The sequence below is a fragment of the Orcinus orca genome, chromosome 11 (assembly GCF_937001465.1).
Source record: "Orcinus orca chromosome 11, mOrcOrc1.1, whole genome shotgun sequence".
Taxonomy (NCBI): Eukaryota; Metazoa; Chordata; class Mammalia; order Artiodactyla; family Delphinidae; genus Orcinus; species Orcinus orca.
This window is the reverse complement of record NC_064569.1, coordinates 42,933,069-42,946,674: the sequence shown is the minus strand read 5'-3', so window position 1 is coordinate 42,946,674 and position 13,606 is coordinate 42,933,069. Positions and strand designations below refer to the sequence as shown.

The window sequence follows — 13,606 nt, the reverse complement described above, 5'->3', positions numbered from 1 at the left end:
GCCACCGACGATTGGTGGGGGGAGAAGGAGGCTCCCCGTGGGGAGAGAAGGGTTTTATTTTTATTTTTTTGTTAATGAAAATCATTTCCCATGTAGCCCAATAGGATGGGTGCTTTGTTTTCTTTGGCAATAATCTGGGATAAACGGCCCTTGCCAACAGTCTCCTTGTTTATACACCAGGGAGCCAGATTATGGCCCTGTAAAATGGAGCACCCCTCCTATAATCCCTTAATTAATTAAATGACAAATTTTGGTCTTCTCTAGTTCAGAAATATGGCTTCCGCATCGAGCGTTCAGTGGATTTATTGACATAGGGAACTGCACTGGTTGTAATTCAGCATACTGGAGAAGTGTGTTATATACTGTAGCAGAAAGAGGGAAAAATCTAGTAAAAGGCTTGAAATTCCTTGACTCTTTAGGTTTAAATTTTTCTAATTAAAAGTTTCAACCGAGGCACAGTAGATCATATGCCACCTGTCTAATGGGTCTCCCCAAAGTAGCCTGTGTTTACAGCTTTGATAGACGGCATTCTTGGAACACCTGTTTCTAGGCTCGATATTTTTGAAGCACTTTTTTTTTTTTTAACTCCAATGTATTTAACATAACTTTTCCCCCTACCTCTCCCTCCTCAGCTCCGCTCTGCTATATGAAATATGGGAGACGACAGACCGTTTGTGTGCAATGCCCCAGGCTGTGGACAGGTACGTTTACAATATACTTTATTGTGAATGTCTCGTTGTGAATCAAAGTGGCTGTTTTATCACTGAGGCAAAGAGTTTAAAGCCAGTGTTTTACGTGATCACTGGAGGTAATCAGATCAGAGGATTTGTAGTGTGTAAATCCAAGTTATGAGGAAATGTAGACACTCTACCGTAATGAAATCTGCCTTGCTGTCTTTCATATTGTTATTCTGCTGGTGTTTGTTTCGCAACACACAGTGTTGAGGAATACATGTTGCTCTCGCCTCCTTTCTAAAGCTATTTATTTAAATACAAAGCAAGTTTAGAAATATCCTTTCTTCAACCTTCATGGATGTAAAAGTCTGCTCAACACATTTGGATAGGAAGCTGAAAATGCACCTATTCATTTTGAACCTCAATTTGCCAGAGTCTATTTTGGATTTTCTAGATAAGAAAAAGTTTCTTTTGACTGTTGATCAAGAAAATCATTGTTAGCAGCTAAGGCAAATACCTGTCTAGGAAGGACAAATCCAACATAGAATCCGAGATCTCACAGCAGTGTATCAGCTACAAGTTTTCTCAGCCATTTTCCCTGTCTGACACCATTAAATGCCTTGTTCTGTGTGTTAGCTGCCATGTTATTGTTTGTATGCGTATACATTGTGTCAAATATTTTTCATCATGTACTTTTTAAATAATTTTGTTGAAACTGCCTTTTTTTTTTTTTCATTTTGTACCTTCTTAACACTTATTCCTAGATCCTCCCATTCTGCCATGTTCCACAAAGGATGAAGAAAGGAATACAAAGAAAGTTTTATTCAAGAGAGTTTTATTTGCCTTCAACAGTTGATTTTATGGAGCCTGAAGGGTTGAATTTCTTTTCAGTTAGGAATATGTCATGTGACTGTCCAGTGACACTTACTGGTAGTATGTGAGATTGCAGACTAGTTCTATTAAACATTGTAAATACTTAGAGAAGTATAAAAAGAAGAGAGTTAAGTTCCAGAGATTCCTAAGAATTGGAATTTGAGAGACAAATAGGGTTGGTGACAAGGAATGGGCAGAAGGATGACTCCAAATTCCAGTAAATGCTGAAAATTTCATAAAAGACTAAAAAAGCCAATTCTGAAGTATTTAGCATTGTAGAGTTTATTTCCTTCCTTGTCAAAGCTTTCAACTGTGTTGTTTGTTGACTGCATGTTTTCCTCATGTGGTTTGTGTGTGTGTGTGTGTGTGTGTGTGTGTATGTGTGTATGTGTGTATATATATTTTTTTACAATAGAAGCCACTTGGGAAAATAGAGTAAATTTGTTTTCAGACAGCTTTATGGGAGTACATACCTGAATCTGATTCCTCCAAATTTTTGTGTGTGAATTTGTTGATTGTAGTGCTTACTGTGACTCCCATAATAGTTACGCGGTACCCTTTTTACTTATCTCACTTACTTTAAAGAATCTGCACTTTTGGTGAAAAGATTTATTTTTCTTCACTTATTGTTTAAGCTGCTCAGTGCCCCTCTTATGTATTGTATGCTTAAGACTACCCAGACAAGGAGTTAAATAAATAAAAATGGATGGTAAAAATAAAGGAATACATAGGAAAAGCATCTCTTAAGCTTTCTGAGAAAGAAAATATATCAGTAGGGTTTCTTCAGGCTATCTCATCAGAAAAAAGTAGTTTTCACTGAGATTTGTGAGATCCCAGAAGGGCTTTGTGTTTGTTTCTTTGTTTTTGTTTTGCATTATTTTGGACTAGAGGTAGGAAAACAGGGATTTTTACTTTGGGTCCTTCTTGTATTGTTGGGTTCTGTTTACCATAAGCCTTTTCCTTCCCCTACTTTTCCCTCCCATTTCTGAATTGTTTGTTGGTATTTTGGTCATTAGGATTCATTATAACCTCTGGCATAGATCCTGAGGCTTTTTTTTCCCTCAGTGAGTGTGGAACTGAGGGAGATTGCTACCTTCTTTTGGATTCAAGTTACCTGTTTCATAGAAAAAAGGATAAAAAGCTACAACTTAAGGCTTTGAGGTAGCATGATTCATCCTTTTACCTGCTTTGCCTGTCAAAACTTTATGGTCAGGTGAGATTGTAGTTCTTTTAATATTTATTTACTTGCTTATTTATTTATTTGGTTGCACTGGGTCTTAGTTGCTGCAGGTGGGCTCCTTACTTGTGGCATGCGAACTCTTAGTTGTGGCATGCATGTGGGATCTAGTTCCCTGACCAGGGATTAAACCCGGGCCCCCTGCGTTGGGAACACAGAGTCTTATCCATTGCGCCATCAAGGAAGTCCCGAGATTGTAGTTCTTTAGTTATATTTAGTCTCCTTTCAGGTTTCTCCCAATATCTAGTAACAAACAACTCTAGAGTGGGATCTCTACAAGATTTACTATGATTGCTTTATGTTATATGAAATAGTGAAAATCTGACAGAGAAGATAAATTTGGTAAAGTGAACTACCCTTGGCCTGTCGTCCCAACTTCCTTATTACCTTGAAAATGGTTTCATTCTGGAGCCACTTTGAGGCCTTCAAGCCTATTTATAATCAGTTGTCACTGATTCATTGATTACTCCAGATATGGTAGAATAATAAAAAGGCTATGTAAGTCCCAGGAGGGGTAATAAGGACCACGATCATTTTTGCAAGGCATGTTTAGAACTCAGCAGCCATAGAAGTCTCAAAAATCAGTGGCTTCTACCAGTTAGAGGAAGAAGGAATGAAAGCAAATTATAATTCAAGAGACTGATCCATAAAAAAACCAACCAACAAAAACTGTAGGAATCTTGTATTATTTAAATATCTGTTCTCTGCCCAGATTTTACCCTGTGTACCCTTAAATTCAGAAATCATCTTATGCCATAATATTAAGGGGAGGTGAAAGGAAAATTCACCTAAAATAGACTAGTGGATTATGCGCTGCACCATATAATCAAAACCACCGGGCTTTCAATGGATACGTAAACATGTTTTGGTTGCTAGGTCTTTAATGGCTGTTATTTTTGGATTCTGTTCATGATCCACTTCCCAACAGTAAGTCTGATGTGACACAGCTGAGTTCTAAATATGCTACATGTACTTTTTAAAAAAAGATGGCTGCTGAAGTTTGTGTTCTTTGCATTCTTATCTGAAAAGACAGGTGATAGGGCTTTTTGAGCTAACTTATTCCTATTCTCCTGTTGAGTCTCTGTTTCTCTTGAGGCCTCATCACCCTCATGAAGAGGAACTCAGGGAAAGTAATATTCCTGCTAATATTTCTTTACAGAATGAGGTAGCAGGAATAGTTAATAGAGCTGCTTCTGGAGAATGGGTTAGTGTTAAGGCAGCAGAGCCCCAGATACCCTGTGGTAAAGCGCTGGTTGAATTTGAGTTGTATGGGTTTCAGAAATGTTTATAAGATAGCATCTATTTAAAAAACATTGTAACTATAAAATAGCTTTGCCTCTGTGTTATTAAAATATTAGAAATACAGTTTGGTGCTGAATCTAGGAAGTCTTGTAAGTTTTTAATGCTTGGGGGGCACTTTTACTTGAAGGTGGATTATAAAGTTCTGTTGCATGTGGAAGCAGGAAAAATTACTGTGTGTCAGTAATCTTGAATTTGAGTTGTTACTTCATGTGGATACAGTTCGATATCTTACCTTTTGGATGCCTTTTGTCCTTTTTTTTTTTTTTGGCCATGCCTCCAGTCTTGTGGGATTTTAGTTCCGTGACCAGGGATTGAACCCGGGCCCTCAGCAGTGACAGCATGGAGTCCTAACCACTGGACCACCAGGGAATTCCCTTAAAATGTTTTATTGGAAATTTGTACCTTTTTTTTTTTTTTGGCCGCACAGCACTGCCTGTGGGATCTTAGTTCCCCAGCCAGGGATCGAACCCGTGCCCCCTGCAGTGGAAGCTCAAAGTCCTAACCACTGGACTGCCAGGGAATTCCTTGTCCAATCTTTATTACCAGGAGTCAACAATTTCCATATTCCTATACCTCCCTTTCAGGCCCATGATGCTAGTTTGCAGTATGAATTATGCAGATTTAAGTAGTCCTGGTTACCACCATCAAGTCTTTGAGCAGAAGCTGGTTGTATAAGCTTCTTACTTAGAATGTCTATTTCCTTAAGAACAGGAACACATTTCCTCTGAGAAGGTACTATTCATGGGTAGTATCATCCCATTATTAGCCATTTTTGAGAAAGGTTTCTGTCATAACCACTGTGTATCGACTCTGTCCTTTTAAGGAAAAATCCTTTGATTGTTTCTCTACCCATTGTGATGCTGAGGTGCTGTTATTCTATCCCCACCCCACCCCCACCGAGGATATCTACTACCAGATCTTTTCTTCTCCCAGAGAACATTTAGGTACAGGTTGATGTTCTGTTCATATCTTTCTGAGACACGACACGTATAACTAGTTCAAAGACCTCCGGAGCCTGCTTTCCCTTCCGAAGGCCAGGGTAGCAGTAGAGCCCTAGTTGTGGTGGGATGGAGGGCAGCTTCTTTACATCCTTATCTTGTCATATAATAGGAATAATGTTTATGGTGCTGTAGTCCTGGCTTCACTTGGCATTTAACCAACCTCCAGTGCTGTTTATTGCTTCGTATCCTCTGCCTCCATGAACATTATCCCTTAAATCTCTATTGCTTTGTAATATATGAGGCAACAAATAGCTTCTATGATTGGTTAAATGCTGGCATGCTGCAAAGGTGTATATTTTATTGCCTATGTAACACAAATCTATAGAGATTATTCCTGTTATCCCAGCCCTCCCATGAAATAGGCTCTACTGGTACTGTGGGACTCTGGATTGTTAGTTCTGTCCCTTTGGCAAGTTTTCCTATTAACTGGCATTGGCACAAAAGAAAAGCAAGGAAGAATGGCTGGTGTTGATTACTAATTCTTTATGTTAGGGGAGCATCTTGAATTGGAGAATAACATAGGAAAAAATGGCTCTGGTACATAAACACCACTTGTGGTGATATGTGCTGTGATATGTGCTATCTTTACATGCTTCAACAGGTGAAAACAATTTCAGGCAAACAAATAAGCCTTTCTTTCTCACCGCCTGCCAAGAGTTTTTAAAAAATTCAAATTTTTGGGCTTCCCTGGTGGCGCAGTGGATGAGAGTCCGCCTGCCGATGCAGGGGACATGGGTTCGTGCCCTGGTCTGGGAAGATCCCACATGCCGCGGAGCGGCTGGGCCTGTGAGCCATGGCCGCTGAGCCTGCGCGTCTGGAGCCTGTGCTCCACAACGGGAGAGGCCACAACAGTGAGAGGCCCGCGTACCGAAGAAAAAGTAATAAATAAATAAAATTCAAAATTTTATTTAATAATTCATATTTCATTCAATAATTAATCCAGTTCCCATCTGGTAAGAGTGCCTGCATGCTGTCAGGCAGCTGAAGATACACTGCCTTATACACAATTAGGCCAAATGCTAACCTTGTTTTTTGTAATAATAATATGTTGATTTTGAAATAACTTTCAGTCCACTTTAAGTATGCTGCAGTTTTATGTAATCTTGTAATAGCAGTAGACCACTGTTATGCATAGTAAAGAAAAAAACTGGGACTGGGATAAAAAATGTAGACATGTTAAGAGCAAGGAATTAAACCCAAGTTTTTTTAATGTCAGATCTGGCACTTTTGACATTTACTCTTAGAAACAAGTGGTTGGTTATTTTAGTTTTTTGTGTTATATTTATTATTACGTTACTAAGAGCATAGTAGGTTAAAAGCATCCAAGCTCCAGTCTGCCAAAAAAAAAAGGCCGTATGAACCTAATTGGAGCTATACCCAAGAAATTAAGGTGAAAATTTTCAGTTACTCACTCTTGTTTTCCTTGGATATGACTTAATATTTGGTATGGGAGCCCAGAAACTGTTCTCAGAACATTCCTGATAGAAAAAAAAATCCTCTGTCTTTGTATCTCAGTTCATCCTAAGTCAGGAGAAGGGCCTCTTTCCTAGTCCCTTCTTTTACAAACTGCTGAATTTATAAACCGCCTTCTGGATATGAGAGCCTGTCCTTCATTAATCCCTCTTTTGCCACCCCTGCAAAACCATGTACATATAACTAGGTTGTTAACTTACAAGATATTGTCATTATTATATAGAATTCTTTGTTCTTTTATCAAAAACTCTTCCAGCTAATGCGGCAAATTGAAGCACAGCCACTGTGCTCCCTCTGTCTGGTTAGCATGTTTCTTTAATGCAGATTGACTTGCTCAGCAGTCGCGTTTTGTCTGAAGCCCTTGTTAAGGCCTACTCTGTATGTGGATTCATAACACATCTGTGTGTACATCTACACTGCTGTATAAATAATAATAAGTAATCACCAGATGGCCTATAACTGCTCCTCTGGACCCGCTGGGTCTCTTGAAGCTGTTAGGAGAGTCTTCTGGCGTTTTGCTGGGGAAAACTTGTCATAGATTTATTTCTAAAAAAATTCAAACTCACAACTGGGTGTTTAGGACTAGATATTGCTGTGTTGTAAATATTTAACAGGCTTCGTACAATGACAAGTAAAAGCGCCATTACTAACCACACACAGTGGCTATGGAGCTCTTCTTCCCTCCCGGCCATTTAGAAAGGAAACGAAATGCCGATAAATTGTGCATTACGAACAAGGTGCAAGAGATGCTCTCTGGATGCTCTTTCATAGGAGAAGAAAGAGAACTTAAATGTTCTGCTCAAAGGATGTAACAGGGCAAACTTAAGTTTTTTAACCATATGCTAGTGACTTAAATAAAACAAAATGCCCCTTTTAAATTGGACTTTATAATACAAGAAAAGCACCTTCAGCTGGAGTTTGGTCAGAGCCAGGTTTCAGTCTTAATTGTCTTTATAACTAAACGGTAAATCCCTTTAAAAGGGTTACAGTTGCAAGTGTTAGTAAACACTTAGCTAAATTTCAGTTAGCTATATTTTAGACTTTGGGTTATGTCTAAAAATTTAAGGCATATAATTGATCATTTGATAGTATTATTTATAGAGCAAAACTTTTTTTTTCCTCTTTTCCTTCATTTTTCTAAAAAGGGGTATTTTGTTTTGGGGAAAAAATATTATTCTGGTTTAGCCTGCTTATAATTTTCTGTGCTATATTTTGTTATTATTAATCCCCTTCCTCCAGTACCTATTCCAGGGTACTTGCTCAGTACAGTAATGCATGTTTTTAAAAATAAAAATAAAACTGACTCCCTCTAAATGTTAGTGTTTCTTAGTCTTTGTTTATCGTAAGATAACATAAAAAAAGGTTTTAAACAAATTGGGTATCTTTTAACTCTCAAGCCTAGTTTTTCTTTTGTCTGTTGATGGTTGAATCTATTTAACCACAGAAGAACTGTCCTATAAATCATAGCATGTGGCTGTTATATTCGAGTTCGGATGTATAGAAAGCTTTTCTCGTTCAAAATCTCATCTTGAAGAAGTGACATACAAATTGTGAGGCAGAAATGCTGCTATTTATAGTTTATTGTAGACAGATTTTGCTTTTTACGTCTTCTCATAAAATTAACAGGTTAAGGAAAGGATTTCAAGGAGGAAAGAAAGCATCATGGAGAAAAGATGGAAGCTTTGGGATTTATCTCTTTGTAATGGTGCCTTTGTGTTTTTACTTTGAAATTTCTTTGTGCAGTGAAATATGCTACCTAAGATTGTGATTTGGTAAGAATCTGGACTATTTGCAATTGTCATGTGAAAGTACAGAGAGAATGAGAATGAATTTTGTGAAATTAGCCCATTCCCAGTCTGGCACACCATGTGCCCCGTGTGGCTGCTGATTCTGCTGGCAGATTGAAGAGCTGAACCAGCTTCTGCTCTAAAGACTAAAATTGCCAGCCATCATTCCAGCTTTAAATCTTCTTGTTCACATCGATGATGTCAGATTTGGAGCAAACATAGTTCTGTCTTTAGATCCCAGGTGGAATTTGCAATTCCCTGGGTTGGAAGGAAAGAGTTCTTCCTTTTTGCCTTTGAAAAACTTGAGTAGCTCTGCAAGGAAAGTCAGCAGAATAAATCTGCAGCTTTACCTTGTCCTTTGAGTCATTGTAGAAAGCTGAGTGCTCTGTTCGGCATTCAGCAGATTGGCTGTCAGAGTTGCAGCTCTGCTTATCAGATATATAATCTCTCTTAAGAGCCATTTATGTTATTCCAGAGAGGATCATCCAATGGCAAAAGGAACGCCTCTTTTCTCCTCTCAAGGGTCAGATCTTCTTTCGATACTGGGCAATTACCCCTTGATTTTTCTGAAAAATACCTCAATCTACTATACAGATTGGCACCAGCACAGGTTGCAGACTTGGTTACAATGACAAGCTCTGATTTCTTAGCCACAGGGAGAGGCATCAGGGTGACACTCGTAAGTATGCCAGAGGCTTAATGGTGGTGATTTTTCTGCTGAGTATCTCAGTGCCCCGTATGAGCTTGGCTTCTCTTCTCTTTCTCTGAGGGAGAAAACATTTGCTTTAGTATTTTGCACACTAGTCACTATAAAAATGCTGCGAGAGTTATCTTTCTCTCATTTCCTCAAGTCTCTTTCCTTGTCTTAATTATTGTCCTCTCCAGTTTGAGATCAAGGCTTATAGTCTTAATTTTTTACTTTTTGCTTTCCTCTTGTACTGCTTATCTTGGCTCTTATTAGCCATTGTACCTGGTGGGCATTATTAACCAGTGTTTCCTCTAATTAAAAAAGATTAATAGACTTTATTTTTTTAGAGCAGTTTTATATTTACAGAATTGAAAGTCCAAGAGTTCCCATCTACCGCCTACCTTGTTGTACCTCCAGCCTGCCACATCTTGTATTAGTGTGGTAGATTTGTTACAACTGATGAGCTAATATTGATACATTATTATTAACTAAAGTCCATAGTTTACATAAGGGTTCACTCTTTGTGTTGTACATTCTATGCGTTTTGACAAATGTATAACATGTGTCCTCCATTACCATGTCATACAGAATAGTTTCACTGCCCTAAAAATCCCGTTGTTCCACCTATGCATCCCCCACCCCACTTCAGCCCCTGGTAACCACAGATCTTTTTACTGTCTTCATAGTTTTGCCTTTTCCAGAATGTCATATGGTTAGAATCATGCATTTCTTTAATTTTTTTTAAAGTCATGAGCAGATAACCATGTGATTGGGAATAGCTGGAGAATGGGGGAGAGAAAATTAAGATGTGAGGTCACAGCTCTGAGGTCTCTCTAAAAGTACAAGAATCAAATCTAGGGAGATTTATGTGGCCAGCCTTTTTTCTCTACGGGGAGTCTCTCTGATGTTAAAGGATTTGGCTTGCCTGGAGACAGTTTTACTGGTTTTAGGTATTGGGAACAAGGACAGGATGAACACTGAATGGGCTGTTTCTGGGGAGTCAAGGTATTAGGGCTGGGCAAGGTGAGAGGAAGTAAAGCCTGTGATCCCTTTTCCTTTGTTGAAGTACATTTAAATAATGTTGTTGAAGTACATTTAAATAATGTACTTCTACATTAATTAAAGATTCATGTAAGTTAATGTTATTAGAAAAGTATGGGAGCTATCTTTCACACTTTAGTATAAATTAGTTTAACCACAGATGTGATATTGGCTACATAAAGGAATAGAAGTTTTTATTTGGGTTTAGGGGTTAGTAGATGAGAACTGGCTAAGGTAGAATGGCCCCTAAGCCAAAGAGACATGACGACTTATGAGGATGTCAAAGATAAACAGATTTACTTGTTAGGTTTGTTTGGGGTATATCAACTTCCTTCTGCTAGATGCTAGTTGAGAAGTATAAATCTTTTTTTTGGACACACTGCACGGCTTATGGAATCTTAGTTCCCTGACCAGGGATTGAACCTTGGCCCCTGCAGTGAAAGCACCGAGTCCTAAACACTGGACCACCAGGGAATTCCCGAGAAGTATAAATTAAGAAGGGCACCAGTAAACACTAGAAACAACTTAACAGGGTAGAAAGAGACATTTCCTCCTTGTCCTGGTTTGGAAATTTTATTTTATTTTATTTTACTTATTATTACTATTTTATGGCTGTGCCGCGCGGCTTATGAGATGTTAGTTCCCCGACCAGGGATTGAACCCTCGCCCGTGGCAGTGAAAGCGTGGAGTCCTAACCACTGGACCACTAGGGAATTCCCATGGAAATTTTAGACTGATAAAATATGGGGGAAAGGGAGTGACCTGATTTCTTTAGTTCTGGGATTCAAGTTTCCCATCTACTTAGAATGTTAAATCCCTGGTATTGGGTAAGATCTCTTTTCATAGAGATACTGACTCTTTATCTTTTAGATTCGACTACATATGAGAATCTTTCAGTCTTGGCCTCAGCACTAATTTAATTTCCTTACTTGTTGAACTGAATTGACTCTATGGTAAAAATGAACACTAGCCTAGGATAGGCTCTATAGCATAATGTTCAGGATTAACAGCAGTTAGTGCAGGCCAACATCTTATGTGTGCATACATACATCTACAACTTAGAGGAAATGTTGTGTTTATATAATGTATAGGAAAATTATATGGGGATCATATGGGGGGAAAGGGAGAGAACAAAAACAAAGAAAATTGTTTAACTTTATCAATGTCTAATAATAATAACAGCAGCAACAGCAACAATAACTAAAGCTAACTGAGCTCTTATATACTGTGCAGAAATAGTATACAGATATTATTTTATTTAACCCTAGAAATCCTGAGGGAGGATATAATATTATCTCCGTTTTAGAAATAAGAAAACTAAGGCTCAGAGAGGTTAAATAACTTGTACAAGGTCATACAATACTTTGTGATGGAGCTGTAATACAAACCCAGGCACACTTCAGACCAGCACTTCTACTAGGATAAATTGCTTCCTTATTCTTCTCCATACACATGTAAATATGCACATCTAGCACAGGGAAAGAAAAAAAAAAGAATAAGTAGTGCTTTTTTGCACTGCTCCAAATGCAATCATTTAAGTAAGTCCTAGCTATAGTTTGTTACTGATGTAGGTAGTCGTCTGGCTGCCATACCAGAGAGAGCTGGATCGACAGCTGAGCTCTGCCTGTACAAAAAGGTAAGAATTCTTACTAAAACAAAGAGCCATCTCTGCAACTGCCTCAGCCTTATTAATCTATAATGTTTTTTATGTACCTGGGAATGCTGCTGAGTTGTATCTAACTCTTTGTGAGGTAAACAACCACTGTTTAGTAGTAGGGGCATGATTTTAAAATGGGAAGGAAAACTAATTCTTGACCAACCAGAAATGTAGACAGAGCTAGAAAACCGTGACCTAAAAATCATAGCTTCAGCATTCTCCACTAATAGGCCCAAAGAAACACTGTGCTGTCATCTTTTTGAATTCTAGACTGGGTCACTTCCTGGCTCATATTCCCTTCTTCCTCACTCATACTCCCTTCTTCCTCCTCTTAGTTTTATGCCTGTAAGCTCCCAAATGCAAAGGATGGTATCTGGGTGTCTTGCTTTATGTAGTACCATGTAGCAGTGGGGCTTTTGTTATTGTGGCTGCCATACTGATTGTTAACAAGAGGAAATGTGACTAAGGTGGAATTAGGGTATGATTCGGAGTATGTTACCAGTGTAGTGAGATACATGATCTGCCCAATGATTGATAACTTGTTTATTCTCTGACTTTTTGGAAGTATGACTGCATGGAGGGTCTTAACTGTTAAATAATAGAATTCTTCTCCACTCAGATCTCACAATCTTTCCTTCTTTGACTTCATAGCACTTTCATATATCTGCTCTTTCCTTTTCTCTTACGAACTGTGGTGTGTTGATACAATGGACGTTTCATTTATGATTGGAAGTGGAAATATATGGCTAAGTAGATACATGGAAATATTTTTGTGAAATAATTTGTGAGAAAAACATGTAGAAGTACACATAAAGGATCAAAAGAGATCGGAGAGTATTTTTTTAAATTAATTAATTAATTTGTTTTTGGCTGCGTTGGGTCTTCATTGCTACGTGTGGGCTTTCTCTAGTTGCGGCCAGAGGGGGCTACTCTTTGTTGTGGTGCACGGGCTTCTCATTGTGGTGGCTTCTCTTGTTGCAGAGCACGGGCTCTAGGCATGCGGGCTTCAGTAATTGCAGCACACGAGCTCAGTAGTTGTGGCTTGCGGGCTCTAGAGTGCAGGCTCAGTAGTTGTGGTGCACGGGCTTAGTTGCTCCGCGGCATGTGGGACCTTCCTAGACCAGGGATCGAACCCATGTCCCCTGCATTGGCAGGCAGTTTCTTAACCACTGCGCCACCAGGGAAGCCCCCCATAGAGTCTTATTTATTTATTTATTTAACATCTTTATTGGAGTATAATTGCTTTACAATGGTGTGTTAGTTTCTGCTGTATAACAAAGTGAATCGGCTATACATATACATACATCCGCATATCTCCTCCCTCTCGCGTCTCCCTCCTACCCTACCTATCCCACCTCTCTAGGTGAACACGAAACACCGAGCTGATCTCCCTCCCACTAGCTATCTATTTTACATTTGGTAGTGTATATATGTCCATGCCACTCTCACTTTGTCCCAGCTTCCCCTTCCCCCTCCCCGTGTCCTCAAGTCCATTCTCTATGTCTGCGTCTTTATTCCTGTCCTGCCCCTAGGTTCTTCAGAACCATTTTTTTTTTTTTTTTTAGATTCCATATATATGTGTTAGCATACGGTATTTGTCTTTCTTTCTGACTTACTTCACTCTGTATGACAGTCTCTAGGTCCATCCACCTCACTACAAATAACTCAGTTTCGTTTCTTTTTATGGCTGAGTAATATTCCATTGTATGTATGTGCCACATCTTCTTTATCCATTCATGTGTTGATGGACACGTAGGTTGCTTCCATGTCTTGGCTATTGTAAATAGAGCCACAGTGAACACTGTGGTACATGACTGTTTTTGAATTATGGTTTTCTCAGGGTATATGCCCAGTAGTGGGATTGCTGGGTCAT

At 38.8% G+C, this 13,606-nt stretch overlaps 1 protein-coding gene across 10 annotated transcripts in view; it reads left to right on the top strand.

Moving 5' to 3' along the window:
• The window catches only part of LOC101281592 (cyclic AMP-dependent transcription factor ATF-7), a 100,205-nt gene that overhangs the window by 23,288 nt on the left and 63,311 nt on the right, over window positions 1-13,606 (top strand). For 9 of the 10 annotated variants that reach the window (XR_007470117.1, XR_007470116.1, XM_049694441.1 and 6 more), the window contains exon 2: window positions 633-701. Coding sequence is in view for 7 of the 10 variants with exons in the window: in XM_049694440.1 (XP_049550397.1) it covers window positions 633-701 (69 nt within the window). In the remaining 3 variants the exon portion in view is untranslated. Of the gene's footprint in view, window positions 1-632; window positions 702-13,606 lie in introns of those variants that run through there. The other variant, XM_033436138.2, reaches the window with a different exon arrangement.